Source organism: Copadichromis virginalis, linkage group LG23 (genome assembly GCF_057382275.1).
Source record: "Copadichromis virginalis isolate Kocher_CV1m ecotype Utaka linkage group LG23, C_Virginalis_male_GT1.1, whole genome shotgun sequence".
NCBI classification, from domain to species: Eukaryota; Metazoa; Chordata; class Actinopteri; order Cichliformes; family Cichlidae; genus Copadichromis; species Copadichromis virginalis.
This window is the reverse complement of record NC_140639.1, coordinates 33,728,561-33,745,325: the sequence shown is the minus strand read 5'-3', so window position 1 is coordinate 33,745,325 and position 16,765 is coordinate 33,728,561. Positions and strand designations below refer to the sequence as shown.

At 42.2% G+C, this 16,765-nt stretch overlaps 1 protein-coding gene across 1 annotated transcript in view; it reads left to right on the top strand.

The window, feature by feature from the left end:
* The first annotated feature begins 215 nt into the window (after positions 1 to 215).
* The window catches only part of LOC146681435 (collagen alpha-1(XX) chain-like), a 46,368-nt gene continuing 29,818 nt past the window's right edge, over positions 216 to 16,765 (top strand). Inside the window, exons 1-4 of the mRNA XM_085447686.1 lie at positions 216 to 312; positions 4,821 to 4,929; positions 7,696 to 7,800; positions 9,828 to 9,971. Of these exons, the coding sequence (XP_085303812.1) occupies positions 253 to 312; positions 4,821 to 4,929; positions 7,696 to 7,800; positions 9,828 to 9,971 (418 nt within the window). The 5' untranslated portion in view covers positions 216 to 252. The remainder of the gene's footprint in view (positions 313 to 4,820; positions 4,930 to 7,695; positions 7,801 to 9,827; positions 9,972 to 16,765) is intronic.

Below are 16,765 nucleotides of genomic sequence, written 5' to 3'. Positions count from 1 at the left end.
GCACATGGTATTATATAGCAGAACTGTATGCGGCTCAAGCGGGGTAATATTTCACTGTACGTTACATAGGATAGCTCAAACCTATGGTTGTAGAAGTGTCTCCCACTGTGTGGAGGATTTTATAGCATTCTTCTGAGTGCCACGCCCATGCCGGAGCAGCAGGAGGGCCTTGCTTCTCAGATTTCACCCTGAAACGTTCAGATACGACCTGTTGAGAGGAAGCAGGCTTCAAAGTGGAGCAGAAACCTGCGCATGTTGACATCCCGCCTCTGGAATGCAGTGCGGAATAAACTGGACTCACCGAACCGCCAGGTAAGAGCTCACCTGGCCGCTCTGAGAGCGACCGTGTTAGAAAACGGCCAAGTGCGTTTGTGACGGTGTTCTTTTTATTCATTCCGAGGTGTTAGATAAATGACCTACTGTAGCCTGTACCTACGATGCAGTGCATTGTTTCAAGCTGCTGAGAAAAAAAAATCCCAAACACCTTGACCTGCGAGACACCTACCACACAAAAAGCAAACTTGTGCTACTTTTGTGGTGCTTGACACCAGTTAACGTGTTGCACTGTGCGAGTTATGTGTACTTTAAAAACAAGTATCGGTATTTAATTATCAGTCATTTAAACATGAATTACCTTTATTTTAGATATATCTACGCAGTTATTGGCGTGCTATATTGCGTCAAAACAGCTTCCTCCAGCAGCTAATTTCTTAACAACTTTAAAGAATTCACTTATTTAACATTATTGTAAAACGTGTGTACATTAAAATAGTTGTCAGTATTTAATTCGATGTAAATTAAATATATATTAAGCGTTTATTTTAATTATATTCAACAAGCTACAGTTTTATATCCGGTGGTTATTAGCGTGTTCTACTAAGTGCGTCAAAAGCATGTTTCATCATTTAAATTGCTGACTTGTTGTTTCCAGGTGTATTTACCTCATAGCTCTTTCCAGCTGTCTTAAAACCTTCTACCTAAGGTGAACCATGACACTGAAATTTGATATCCAGGGTCAAGTGTTGCCACCTGGGTACCTAACAGTTAGCCGGAGTTCAAGCTATTTCGTGATGGTGTCATTTTTTTCCTGGTGAGGTCACTCCAAGGGCAATAAAGGCATCCAGAAATGAGTGACTGTATACCCTGTATAAATCCAGTCTTTTAGATTGAATATTTCCTTTTATGTCTTTAACACCAGTGCAATGATTTCTTGTCTTATTATTAAGTAAAAATAATTTGTAGAATAAGCCTGTGGCTTTGGATTCATTCAAGAAAAATGAGTTCAAAGCAAAACTAAAGGACTTCCACAGGAACTGCATAACATTACTACTCCTTTGCTCTCTGTCTGACAGGCACATCAATAAGTGCACAATGTGCCACTCAAGCACTGACTTTGCAACATTCAGGCAAGCAGGCACATGTGAAACATGAGAAAACTATACAAAAACCCCCAATGTAGTTCCATCACATACTTCACACGATGACATCGGATAGGCATGTTGGAAATGTCTTTTAACCCTCATCGTACTGTCAGGGGCCCGTGCAGACCCCAGAGGTAATTTTTTTGTCATATATCAAATGTATTTTCTTTCTTTGTCAGTCAATTAGTTCTTAGTAAAGTGGCATGGACATAGTCATGCCACACATTAAAAGCAGAGCTCATACCGCTGCATGACAATCCCCAATCTGAGTGGCAACTAAATTAACTTTAGTTATCTCTAGTCATTTCTGCTTCCTGCACAATCATAGTAATTTGGTTCTTTGCACCGCCTGCAGAAAGTCAGGCCGCGCAGACAGGACTGCCCTTTATCACTGATTCATTTCATAATATTTATGCACAGATTTTCTAGGCACAGCCAAGGTAAGGGGGGGCGTGGAGGGTTCAGTGGTCTCAGGATATCATCTCGGTTTTCTACGGCTTGGTGCACTGCTACTGGTACACTGGTCTTTATAGTTCAATCTATGTCCCAACCATCACCTGTGGTTGCGAGCTCTGGATAGTGACGGAAAAATGAAATAAAAGCAGAAATGGGTTCCCTCTGAATCATGTCCATGCTCTCCCTCAGAGGCAGGATGGGAGCTGAGTCATTAGGGAGGCACTTAGAGTGCAGCCGCCATGCCTCCACATCCAAAGAAGGCCGTTGACGTGAGTTCAGGGATCCTCACCACCTCGGACTTTTCTAGAAGGCAGACCCAGGACATGGTAGAGATTGTTTCTCTGGGTTGGCTGGTTGTGTGTTTATCTGAAGCCTGATTGGTTTCATCATATAAATACAACAGAAATAATGTTTATTTAAAATGATTGAAAACTAAGTGATTCCACACTCAAAAGATCATAAATAAGCTTTTAAGTAACATGAATTACATTTTGGATAAAAGATGCAAGTTTTAAAGAAAAGTACAGATTCTTGTTTTATATAAAATATGCATATTCATTTTTAATTAATTTGAATTAATAATTCTTTTAGATGACAATAACTATATAACTAATCCATGCATATTAAATATGTCGGTAGGATGAGGGTTAAACTCTCTTCTAATGGTTGCCTGTTGTGCTTGAGACAAGCAAGAAAGTTCAGGCAGGAATCCATTAAAATAAGTCCAAAATGCTAACAATGAGTGTTCAGCGCTGTGAAGAAGTATTTGCCACCAGCTTTCCATCCCATACATCAGATGTAAAACTAACATAACATTTCATAAAAGGTACATCACACCAGCAGTCAAACATGGTGGTGGTAGTTTGATGATCTGGGGTTTAAAGTATGAAAAATGCAACAACAACAAAAAGGAATCAGGGGGTGGGCAAATACTTTTTCACAGTACTGTATGTCAAATTATTGTTAATATAAATTATTACAGTGAAATCAGTATCTTTGGGTCTCTGTATGTGTGTTGATATTTCTCCTTATCTCTACTTGTGTTTCCATGTCACACTTCACCAGTTAGCTGTGGATAAGCCGAGCTGGTCTGTGAACTCCAGCTGTGTTAACTGTGTCTTTGTTCAGCCTGTGTTTGTTGAACAGTGTTCTTATTCACAAAGAACAAATGACATTCCTTTCGTCCTTGTTTTCTAAAGATCATCTTCCTACAGTTTTACAGGGTTTTTCAAAATTACAAATTCTAGTAAGATTTTTGGGGAACAAAAAAAGCAGACGCTGAAATTCCTAAACTCTTTGCAGTTTGATCCTGAGCAATATTCTTAAACCTTCCCTTTACATATAAAAGACTCCTTGAGAGGGCTTTTTAGAGCAAATCATGCATGTGACATGCTGCTGGTTGCCTAGCTGGTTGTAAATGTTCTCTCAGTTTTAGTTTAGTTGTTTTGTTTTCTGTTGCCACCCCACCACATTTTTTAAATGTGCTGCTGGCACCAAATTGAAATGAGGACAGATTTCTTAAAAATCAAAAAAACTGAAAAGTACCAATTTAAAATTTTTAATCAAAACTAATTTGGCTATTTTTGATTAAAGGCTTTAAATTTTTTAAATTCTTTGTGATTTACATGGTGTCTGAACGGATTTTAAAAAATTAGTTTGGTCTTTTAGCTTTGAGCAATAAATTATTGTTCTTAGAAGATTCCAAGACTCCAAATAATGTTCCTTCTTTGGAGTGTAAAAAACACAACATTTGATATATATAAAATAAGTTCAGTCCTGGGATCTAGAATTAGTTGAAGGTGTTTAATGGATGTTGTGTAAAGTGTTAATGGGTCTCAGACAGAAGCATGGTAGGTTTACGGCCTCTTCAAGGGCTGTACATTTGTTAATATTATAGCCTGGTGTATCATTAGCTGTGTTGAGGTCTGTAATTGGACAAAATCAGGCACATCTGTAGTCTGAGTCAGACATAAAAATTTCCATGGGAAAACTACCTGTTTTTTAATAGCTTTTTTTCCCCATTATGTTGATATGAAAGGTATTCCAAAGTAGAAATATATATTTCAAATGAGCTATACAAATGTAGAATACGATTTATGACTGGTTCATTTGTTTGATTTATAAATTCTAATCTGATCCACAAATCTTATATTGTGAAATAGAAAATTAAAAAACAAAATCTGAAAAGCTGAAATAATTGAACTCAAAAACACACCATCATGAAAAATTCATTGTTTGTTTGTTTGTTTTTTTACATGTTCAGAAGGTCGAGCAGGTCATCTAATAATCAGGAGTTTGGTGGTTTGGTCCCTGGCTGTTCCAGACTGCATACAGACTGTCCCTTGGGCAAGATACTGAGCAAGCTGCTGTCTGATGTGTTTATCGGTGTATGAATGTGTGTGACTGTGGGAATGAAGGAAGTTGCATAAAGTGCTTTGAGTGCTCAAAGAGCATAGAAGAGCTCTATATAAGAACAGTCCATTTATCATAGATTATCTAGTGCTGTGTGAATTCCTCTTACCTGTTCTTAGCTGAAGCAGAAACTGTGTGTGGTCTTCTGCTGCTGTAGAACATCTGCTTCAAGGTTCGATATGTACATTTAGGGATGCTCTTCTGCATGCCCTGGTTGTAAAAATCGACTTTATGAGTTACTGTTGCCTTTTTTACCCAAAGAACTGCTGCTCACTGGTTATTTTCTCTTTTCAAACCATTCTCTGTAAACCCAACAACTGTGCCATGGTTAAAGTCACTTAAATCACCTTTCTTTATCATTCTGATGCCTGGTTTGCTGCCAGCTTATTGGGCAGGTTAGATATTTCCGTCAAAAGTCAGTCGAACATGTGTACCTAATGACGTGTGTGTGTTTGTGTGTGTGTGTGTATGTAAAAATAAGAGCATACATAAATGAAATAATACTGACAGCGTTATTTTTTATATTTCTAGACTCCACTCATGTCTCCTCACCTCCTTGCTACATCATTGTCATCTTCCTGGCTAATGCCATTTTTCCTGCTCAGTGTCCTGCTGCTGTCTGCTGCTGTCCATGGCCAAGGTATACACATATATCTAATAATCATTTGACTCTTACCAAACAAGCTAATAGTGAAGTCGCATTGATGTCTTGATGGTCTGCTGTGTAGCTTTTGCACATAAATGTCTTGTACCCACAAACTTTGGCATAATGTATCTACTTTGTGTTCTGTAGCATTTACCCACATTTATACAAACAGTTATTCCGACGTTCTATGCATTTGATGTCTGTGCTTTTGAGGCTTTCTGTGTGTCACTGTCATTGTGTATCCACACAGTGACAAGAAAAATCCGGTTGGCACGGATGGCAGAACCTTTTTTAATTGGTACTGTCAGCATACAAGTTATCGGGTCAATGATTTTATTTGAATTCAAGCATCAAAACATATTTGCTATGAAGAGAATGATAGCGAGGTCTTTTTCTCTGGAAAAGCAGTCACTCCCAAAACCAAATGAACTGAACTAATGTAACCATATTAGTCATAATCATCCAAAGACTGTGTTTCTCTATAGCACAGTTTTTATTATGCTGAATGTATGTATTTAGTTTGATAATGAACAACTCACCATGTCACAATGAACATATAAGGACAAACCAATTACTTTGAGGTATTTTTGAGACTTTGCTAGTTTCCATATTTACTTCATCGTTACTTAATACTACATCCCATAAAAGAAACAATCTGCAAGTCTCAAGGAACTTATTATATTTTGAGTGTTGAACTAGGGCTGCTCGATTATGGCAAAAATGATAATCACGATTATTTTCACTGAAATTGAGATCTCGATTATTTGACGATATTTATTTAACCCTTTAAGACCTACTATAGAACCAAGTCCGCCAGAGCTTATATTATTTTTTTACATGTTGTAGTGCCATTTGTGGGAGCATTTCAAGTTGCTATACAACTGTTATAGCCCATATTTTAATAATATGTATGCATTAAGTCCATAGTAACTACATTAATTGCAAAAAAAGTGCAATAAACTACAAAAAAATTGAAAATCGTTTTTGGTTTTTTTACATATATTTCTACTTGGAGAAATTTAAGAGGTTTATCCCTCAAAACTTTAAATACAAAAAAGTTGCAAAAAATAGTTTACAACAACAGGAAATTTAGTTTGAGTGTCTTCATAGTTTTCTTTTGGAGATACACCAATTTTTATATACTGCAGGAAAAACCAAAAAAACAATCCTATGATGCAAAAACAGCAGGTGCATCAAAATAAACTATTTCCAGCAGTGCAATTTGAGTTCTAAGCATCCCAGAAACTATTCAGAAAAGTCAAACATGACCAGTATAGGCTTTTAAGGCCTACAAGTTAAAAAAAAAACTACATTTTCCGCGAAAATGACGTCACTTCCGGTTTCGGCCAGGAAATGGCGAACATGCGATAGTTCGCGCTGACGTCTGTTTCACTGTGGGAAGTGTTACGAACAGCTGATCGGATCGGCAAAGCGTGTTTCTGGAATATTACGGTTTTGTTCCTGCAAGCGCTTTTTATGCAATTTTTGCAAAGCTATATGTGGAAGGAACCCGTGACAGAGGACAAGCTGATGGCATAAGATGTAAGTACAACAACTCCGGTTTCATATGCAAAACAAATTATTGCGCTAGCTTACACGGTTCAGGTTCTACAGGGATTTAAAAATAGTTACACAAAACGGAGCGTGCTGCTTTGACCGGCTTTAAAGGGTTAACAATGACTTTAAAAAATAATATAAAATAGTGTGCAACACCACTGAAGTTTTTTTTTTTACCTCTCTTTTCAACCAACGGCAGTCACTCTCCTCTCCAAATAACTTCTGCTTAGCTTTCCGAGCTTTCCGAGCTTCCCTCGGGTCCTCTTAATCAGCGGTCTCCAACCTTTTTTGCGCCAGGACCGGTTTATAAGGTGTCGCGGATAAATGAGGGAGGGGCTAATAATCGGCTCAGTCATTTTTAATGATCGTTGAAAGCCCAGATCGTAATCGTGATTAAAATTCGATTAATTGAGCAGCCCTATGTTGAACTGGAAATAGTAGGCAAATCCAGCTGTTCTTAGCCCATAAATCGTAGAGCACAATACAGATACTGTATTTGGCTGCATAACTGCCTGTCTGTCTGGAAAAGTTGTTGTTCTTAGTGGATCTGTCAGTCCCGTCAGTCCCTATGTGATTCCCTGCCAGACACACATGTAGATGAAGACCCCCCAGTGGCCCCTGGGCCCAGTACACAGTCGCAGACAGAGGCCTTTACATGGATGCTTGCTAGTCAGGAAAGGATCTGTTGAGTGCTGAGGGTCATGTGTTCACACAAGTTATAAAGTTCTGTAATTCATGCTGTTCATGTCTTCTTTACTTCCGTTTTGCATCCCCTCCCCTCCTTCCCCATCTTCCTCTCCATCTATAACCCCCACTGCATAGTAAATACAAAACCCTGTCACAGTGTAACTTTGTGACGTTCCTCTGACACGACCTTTGAACCTGCAGTCTCCAACTGGCGTCCTGTTCCTGTTTCTATGCTAGATGGGAGGACAGGGCATGCTTTGATGGATGCATGATGGAAACATGAAAGACACTGCTTGTTGGGGAAAACTCTGCTGGAAATTATGTAGATAAAGTCAGAACAAGAGATGAATTTGATGTGTTGAGAAGGAAGTGAGAGAATGTGCTTGTGTCTTTGATCTTTGAAAAGTCTGCAAATGTCATGTCAACTTTTTCCCTTGACCCAAGTCTTTAACCAGAAAAATGCGCTAAACATTTTAAAGCCAGATATTTTTTATTCTTCTTTTTGTCTCTGTCAAGGTCGTCTTAAGCTGACAGTCCTGTCTGAAGACAGACTGCAGATGAAGTGGAAGGAGGCTGATGGGCCTGTTCAGGGTTACAAGGTCAGAGTGAGACCGATTTCAGGTGAGAGTTCTTCAGCTGTGAAGAAAGTCCTCTGACAGCAGAGTTAGGAGCTCCTCCAATTTGATATACCTACAAAGTCTATCTAAAAGCCTTGGAATGAAATTGAAAGTATGAATCAGGTCTTAGGCTGAAATCACATGTTGTCCTCAGAGTAGGAAAAATAAGAAAAACAACAACCTTGGTAGCGTTCACAGGTGGTACCCACTGGTCATCAAGGTTTGGGAGGATTAAGAATATCACTTGATAGGATTTTCTAAAAGAAGAGAACAAACACCAAAATAGCATTTTTAAGACCAATACCAATATTTGGTGATTTAACAATATATTATGAGAAATTTTTTTTTCATCCACACAAAGCGTAAACAGATTTCCCTAACTCATGTAAGTACTCACTAAGATAACAGTACAGTTACAAATACGGTTCTTTTACTCTTACAACTCGTGGACTGTTCATTTACATTTTGGTTGTGTTGGCAACGCGTGTTGCCAACAGGAAGTTGCAGAGTATCCTCTGGTAGACAAACGGTACAACATCAAAACTCGTAACATGGCTGAATGGTGTTTCTTCTGTCCTTTCTTTGATTTTTATTTATCAGCCACTGCAAATGCTAATTCATCATATTGGCCGATATGTTGGTTGGGCTCTACGGTCAATGAACAGGCACTGCCACTTGATTGATTTAATAAGAGATTTGTCCTGTATTATTGTGCAGAGGTATTTTAGTATAATGATGCACATCTGGTGTGTGAAGTTTTTGCTTCTCTGATAAATGTTCCAACACCGTTTTGCACATCAAGTAAGGTTGTGTTTGGGAAGCAACAGGAACACACTCAATCCTGAAAATGCTATGTAACATTTTCCTATGGTTTCCAGCAGTACACTCGCTCCCAAGTGTCTCAAATGTATAATAATTATACGTTTTTAATGACATAATAAACATCATGAAGTTTATTCATAAGCTTTTATTATACCACACATCCCGTCTAGTTTGAAACTGCTTAAAAATGGGTTGGTAAAGTATTCTTTTGCCATCCAGACTGCCAGCTCTCTTGCTTTGCAGTTCATAATTTGGATAAAAATACAGCCCATTCTCCTCCCCTCTATCTCCACATCTGTGATTTTTCCTAAGCATTGTTTTCTCTTTGTCGGCATTTTAGCTCCCATTCCACACAGCGCAGCTAAGTCTAGGCAGGTCTAAGAGAGAGACAGAGATGAACTTAAAAGAAGAAGTTAATGCAGCACTTTTGTAGTGTGTTTAAAGTTGTAGGATGCCAGTAAGAGAATGAAAAGGTGGTGCTGAAAGGATTAAAGAGGTAAGGCTGTCCAATTCTGCCAAAGTCATTACAAAGAAGTGCCCAGACTTTCAACAGGTATCTGGAATTTGAAGGATCAGATGAAAATGCACCGTAGAAAGTGTGTAAAAGTTATTTTTTAGATCAGATGAAGAAAAAGTAGGAACTGTTGGCTGTTCAAAAGACCCTTGTTAAGATTTAGTCCTGGTCTTTTTTGGTTTTTGTTCCAGAAAAATATGGCAGTGGTATGAAGTTTTGTTCACTGATTTATTGCTTACTTAATAACTTCAGCAATAAAAAATATACTGCCTAGTTTTGCATGATCCACTAAAATATATTATATAAAATATAATATAGAAGTAAAAATGTTGACCTCGTATGTCAGAATTATACATAAGAAGTCAAAGTTTTGACTTACGAAGGCAAACAAAGGAGTGATGTCAAAATTGCAGAGCTGGTAAGTTTTTGAGCTCACATGTTTCTAAAATTTGAAATCAGTAATTTGTATATGAACTTTCTAAGTTGATACATCACAATTTTAATTCATTAATGACTATTTATCTCCAGAAACATGCTTCACAAATAGTTGCCGTTTCTATTATGTTTCCTGTTGAATTCAAGCATAATTCAAGTTATGCAAACTCTGTCTTCAATGTCACACAGTGATGTGTTTTTATATAATTCGCTTTACATATATAGAAAGATTAGTCACCCCAAATGCTTGTTTTTTCCAGAGGTGCCACAGCCAGAGCTCATGTTGACTACCACCCGGGGCCGGGCAACAGTGGCAGGTCTGGACTCCAGTCAGGAATATTACCTCCAGGTCCTTGTGCTCAATGGGACGACAGAGAAACTTCTTGCAAAGAGACGATTCACAAGTAAGAAAGACAGCAGGGTTGATCGGAGAAATGGAGACAATTTAAAATCGTCTGTCTGTTGTGAGACTATATATTTAGCATTTAGTAAGTTTATATATTAGTTTTATATATAAACTAAGTTTCCTACTTACAGTGTAAGTAAGAAGCTTTTTGTATGTTGAGCAGAGATAGTAGTAGGAGATAATAAATATATTTGAGTTGTTGAGAGTAATCAAGAGGTTCATGTAGATTGTAATGTTTAAATGAGTGACAGCTGTCATCTTATATAATATTCTGAAGATCATTTTTTTACACATGCAAGCCCATAACCTCACGCTCACAGTGGCTGAGTACTAATATTACCAGTTGGATTACATGCTTGGATTGAGTGTTTCTCCAGGATTGTAAATCTGCCTTCTGACACAAACTTACTGGTAACGTTACAGTCGATGATGGCTTTCTGGGCCAGAGAGCCTCACACAGTCACCCACACTGCGTGACTGTGTTTAAGCAGGAGCAGCTTGCAGGGAGGAGAGCAGATTTAATTTAATTTAATTCCTAATGACAGAAATAGTAGGATTCATTTTAATGAAGGGTCACTTGTGTTTGGAGGCTTAGACTCGGTCATTGTAGCCCGTTGGGTTGTTTTCCTCCCCAGTTTGTGAGTCCCTTTCACAGTCGACATATTGTAAAGGTGTAAATGATTCTCTCATGTGATTGTGTTATATTTTCATGTAGCCTCTGGCTGCTTGCAAAGGATGAAAGAAGTATTAGATTACTGTGTCGAGGTAAGCGTGTCCAGGCAGGCCAGAAAATGCCTCAACTTGGAAATTCGGAACGCCGGCTGCCATGTTGGAATGATGGCAGTCTGGGAATTCTTTCCTGATGTGTCTTCATCTTATTTTTACTCCCTCAGGGTCCCTTACTTATTTAATACTGTTACTGTGTCAAGGCAATTCTTACTTTTCATCCTCATTTGCAGCTCTTAATAACCCATTTTGTATTCACAATATAACATAGAAAACATAATAAATGTTTAACTGAGAATTTTTGTCCCTTAATTCCAGACAAAGATATGCTAAAAAGACTTTTGGAGATCTTACAGTTTTTTCTCCTTTTGTGTTTGCATATGAATTAAAGCAACTTTTAGCACAGTGAATAACCGGAGACAGAAGTGACTATATATATATATATATATATATATATATATATATATATATATATATATATATATATATATATATATATATATATATATATGTGTGTATATATATATATATATATATATATATATATATATATATATATATATATATATATATATATATATGTGTGTATATATATATATATATATATATATATATATATATATGTGTGTATATATATATATATATATATATATATATCAGCTTGTTAGTGTCGGTAATCGTGGTTGTAGGTATTGCCCGTAGTGCTGCATTAACATCATCTAGCAGACCTTCTGAGGGTACTTCACGTAATCTTGGTAACCGGCTACGGGGGATCCAGGTTTCAAGCTTGGCCATGATCCTATTTTTCAGGTCAGTTCCTCTCGCACTCAACGATCCTTCTCCTATCGCACTTGGGGCTATGTACCCAATCTCGGGTGGGGGTGATGATATCTCCCCCCTGACCTGGCGTCCTGACTCCTCCTTGCCGTAGCATTTGTGTTGTACCTCGTCAATCTCTAGCTGTGAGAGCAGTCCCTTCTTTCGAATGTTGGAACACTGAGCTACTAGTTGTTTCGCCGTCATTGTGGATGTTGGGTATCGAAGAATCCATAGGTCCCTCATCCTATTCATGTAGCCCCTTCCGCCGGGGTTACTTGCGTAGTAGCATTCCAACAACGCCCTGTTTTCGTCCCTTGCCCACCGATGCCTTCTTGTTCCAGTAGCCCACTTTTCGTCAGGGTGCCCTGGTTCCTCAACACCTGACGCGGACCTTGTTGATCCGGGCGACGTCCGAGCCGGCATGCCTTCATATTTATCTGTCTCGCTCATGTCTGCGGTGGGCTACTGGAACAAGAAGGCATCGGTGGGCAAGGGACGAAAACAGGGCGTTGTTGGAATGCTACTACGCAAGTAACCCCGGCGGAAGGGGCTACATGAATAGGATGAGGGACCTATGGATTCTTCGATACCCAACATCCACAATGACGGCGAAACAACTAGTAGCTCAGTGTTCCAACATTCGAAAGAAGGGACTGCTCTCACAGCTAGAGATTGACGAGGTACAACACAAATGCTACGGCAAGGAGGAGTCAGGACGCCAGGTCAGGGGGGAGATATCATCACCCCCACCCGAGATTGGGTACATAGCCCCAAGTGCGATAGGAGAAGGATCGTTGAGTGCGAGAGGAACTGACCTGAAAAATAGGATCATGGCCAAGCTTGAAACCTGGATCCCCCGTAGCCGGTTACCAAGATTACGTGAAGTACCCTCAGAAGGTCTGCTAGATGATGTTAATGCAGCACTACGGGCAATACCTACAACCACGATTACCGACACTAACAAGCTGATCTACAATACGGCAGCAGTGATCAGTGAGATGCTTGGCTACAAGTTGAACAGCCACAAGGGGCAGTACCCTCCATGGAGGAGGAGGCTAGAGGGCAAGATCAAAGTAGCACGGAGGGAGGTTAGCCAACTAACGGAGTTGCAGAAAGGTGCGACAAAGAAGGTGCCTAAGAAATACAGCAAGTTGTCCATACCTGAGGCCTTGGAAACTGCCAAGCAAAGACTCACAGCCTTGGCCAGCCGCTTGAGGAGGTACACCAGAGAGATAGAAGGCAGGAGAATAAACCAGCTGTTCTCCACAGAACCAGCAAAGGTGTACTCTCAGTGGCAAGGGAACAATAAGAGAACAGCACCACCAAGGCTGGAGACGGAGCAATACTGGAAGAGCATATGGGAGAAGAATGCAACCCATAACGGCAATGCTCAGTGGCTAGAGGATCTGAGGGCAGACCACAGCGACCTCCCTGAACAGGGTCCAGTAACCATCACAGTGGCAGATATCCAAGAAAGGGTCTCCAGTATGAAGAGTTGGACAGCACCAGGGCCTGACATGGTTCACGCCTACTGGCTGAAGAAGCTGACTGCACTCCACGAGCGTCTGGCAGCACAAATGAACCAGCTGCTAGTTAACGAAAGACACCCGGAATGGCTAACTGAAGGCCGGACGGTCCTGATCCCCAAGGACCCCAAGAAGGGACCGGTCCCCTCCAACTACCGACCAATAACCTGCCTCAGTACTACATGGAAGCTCCTGTCAGGCATCATATCGGCTAAGATGAACAGGCACATGGGTCAATACATGAGCGGGACACAGAAAGGAATTGGCAAGAATACCAGAGGTGCAAAACACCAGCTACTGGTAGACAGAACAATCAGCCGAGACTGCAAGACCAGACTGACCAACCTGTGCACTGCCTGGATTGATTACAAGAAGGCCTATGACTCAATGCCCCACAGCTGGATACTGGAATGCCTAGAATTGTACAAGATCAATGGGACCCTAAGAGCCTTCATCAGGAACTCAATGGGGATGTGGCGTACAACACTAGAGGCCAACTCCAAGCCCATAGCACAAGTTACCATCCAGTGCGGGATCTACCAAGGAGATGCTCTGTCCCCACTGCTGTTCTGCATAGGCCTGAACCCCCTCAGTGAGATCATTAACAAGACTGGCTACGGATACCGACTACGGAACGGAGCAGTTGTCAGCCACCTCCTGTACATGGATGACATCAAGCTGTATGCCAAGAGTGAACGAGACATCGATTCACTGATCCACACTACCAGGCTATACAGCAATGACATTGGAATGTCGTTCGGACTGGAGAAGTGTAGTCGGATGGTAACAAAGAGAGGGAAGGTAGTCAGAACTGAGGGGATTGAACTACCAGAAGGCAACATTGCAGACATAGAGGACAGTTACAAGTACCTGGGGATCCCGCAGGCGAATGGGAACCATGAAGAGGCCGCTAGAAAGGCTGCAACCACCAAGTACCTGCAGAGGGTCAGGCAAGTCCTGAGGAGTCAGCTGAATGGTAAGAACAAGATCCGGGCCATCAACACATACGCCCTGCCCGTGATCAGGTACCCTGCTGGGGTAATAAGCTGGCCAAAGGAGGAGATAGAAGCCACTGACATAAAGACAAGAAAGCTCCTGACCATGCATGGAGGGTTTCACCCCAAGTCCAGCACCCTGAGGCTGTACGCTAAGCGGAAGGAAGGGGGCCGGGGACTGGTGAGTGTCAGCACCACAGTCCAGGATGAGACAAGGAACATCCAAGAATACATTGGGAAGATGGCCCCAACTGACCGAGTGCTCAGTGAATACCTCAGGCAGCAGAAACCCAAGAAAGAGGAGGGAGACGAGGAACCATCATGGAAGGACAGGCCCCTGCACGGTATGTACCACCGGCAGATAGAGGAGGTGGCTGATATCCAGAAATCCTACCAGTGGCTGGACAAAGCTGGACTGAAAGAGAGCACAGAGGCACTAATCATGGCAGCACAAGAACAAGCTCTGAGTACAAGATCCATAGAGGCTGGGGTCTATCACACCAGGCAAGACCCCAGGTGCAGGCTGTGTAAAGATGCCCCAGAGACTATCCAGCACATAACAGCAGGGTGCAAGATGCTAGCAGGCAAGGCATACATGGAACGCCATAACCAAGTGGCCGGCATAGTGTACAGGAACATCTGTGCCGAGTATAACCTAGAAGTCCCGAGGTCAAAATGGGAGATGCCCCCAAGGGTGGTGGAGAATGACCGAGCTAAGATCCTGTGGGACTTCCAGATACAGACGGACAAAATGGTGGTGGCTAACCAACCGGACATAGTGGTGGTAGACAAACAGAAGAAGACGGCCGTAGTGATCGATGTAGCGGTTCCGAATGACAGCAATATCAGGAAGAAGGAACACGAGAAGCTGGAGAAATACCAAGGGCTCAGAGAAGAGCTCGAGAGGATGTGGAGGGTGAAGGTAACGGTGGTCCCCGTGGTAATCGGAGCACTAGGTGCGGTGACTCCCAAGCTAGGCGAGTGGCTCCAGCAGATCCCGGGAAAAACATCGGAGATCTCTGTCCAGAAGAGCGCAGTCCTGGGAACAGCTAAGATACTGCGCAGGACCCTCAAGCTCCCAGGCCTCTGGTAGAGGACCCGAGCTTGAAGGATAAACCGCCCGCAGGGGCGTGCTGGGTGTTTTTTTTTTTTTTTATATATATATATATATATATATATATTTCAGTCCAGCTTTGTCCAGCTTTGTCCAGCCACTGGTAGGATTTCTGGATATCAGCCACCTCCTCTATCTGCCGGTGGTACATACCGTGCAGGGGCCTGTCCTTCCATGATGGTTCCTCGTCTCCCTCCTCTTTCTTGGGTTTCTGCTGCCTGAGGTATTCACTGAGCACTCGGTCAGTTGGGGCCATCTTCCCAATGTATTCTTGGATGTTCCTTGTCTCATCCTGGACTGTGGTGCTGACACTCACCAGTCCCCGGCCCCCTTCCTTCCGCTTAGCGTACAGCCTCAGGGTGCTGGACTTGGGGTGAAACCCTCCATGCATGGTCAGGAGCTTTCTTGTCTTTATGTCAGTGGCTTCTATCTCCTCCTTTGGCCAGCTTATTACCCCAGCAGGGTACCTGATCACGGGCAGGGCGTATGTGTTGATGGCCCGGATCTTGTTCTTACCATTCAGCTGACTCCTCAGGACTTGCCTGACCCTCTGCAGGTACTTGGTGGTTGCAGCCTTTCTAGCGGCCTCTTCATGGTTCCCATTTGCCTGCGGGATCCCCAGGTACTTGTAACTGTCCTCTATGTCTGCAATGTTGCCTTCTGGTAGTTCAATCCCCTCAGTTCTGACTACCTTCCCTCTCTTTGTTACCATCCGACTACACTTCTCCAGTCCGAACGACATTCCAATGTCATTGCTGTATAGCCTGGTAGTGTGGATCAGTGAATCGATGTCTCGTTCACTCTTGGCATACAGCTTGATGTCATCCATGTACAGGAGGTGGCTGACAACTGCTCCGTTCCGTAGTCGGTATCCGTAGCCAGTCTTGTTAATGATCTCACTGAGGGGGTTCAGGCCTATGCAGAACAGCAGTGGGGACAGAGCATCTCCTTGGTAGATCCCGCACTGGATGGTAACTTGTGCTATGGGCTTGGAGTTGGCCTCTAGTGTTGTACGCCACATCCCCATTGAGTTCCTGATGAAGGCTCTTAGGGTCCCATTGATCTTGTACAATTCTAGGCATTCCAGTATCCAGCTGTGGGGCATTGAGTCATAGGCCTTCTTGTAATCAATCCAGGCAGTGCACAGGTTGGTCAGTCTGGTCTTGCAGTCTCGGCTGATTGTTCTGTCTACCAGTAGCTGGTGTTTTGCACCTCTGGTATTCTTGCCAATTCCTTTCTGTGTCCCGCTCATGTATTGACCCATGTGCCTGTTCATCTTAGCCGATATGATGCCTGACAGGAGCTTCCATGTAGTACTGAGGCAGGTTATTGGTCGGTAGTTGGAGGGGACCGGTCCCTTCTTGGGGTCCTTGGGGATCAGGACCGTCCGGCCTTCAGTTAGCCATTCCGGGTGTCTTTCGTTAACTAGCAGCTGGTTCATTTGTGCTGCCAGACGCTCGTGGAGTGCAGTCAGCTTCTTCAGCCAGTAGGCGTGAACCATGTCGGGCCCTGGTGCTGTCCAACTCTTCATACTGGAGACCCTTTCTTGGATATCTGCCACTGTGATGGTTACTGGACCCTGTTCAGGGAGGTCGCTGTGGTCTGCCCTCAG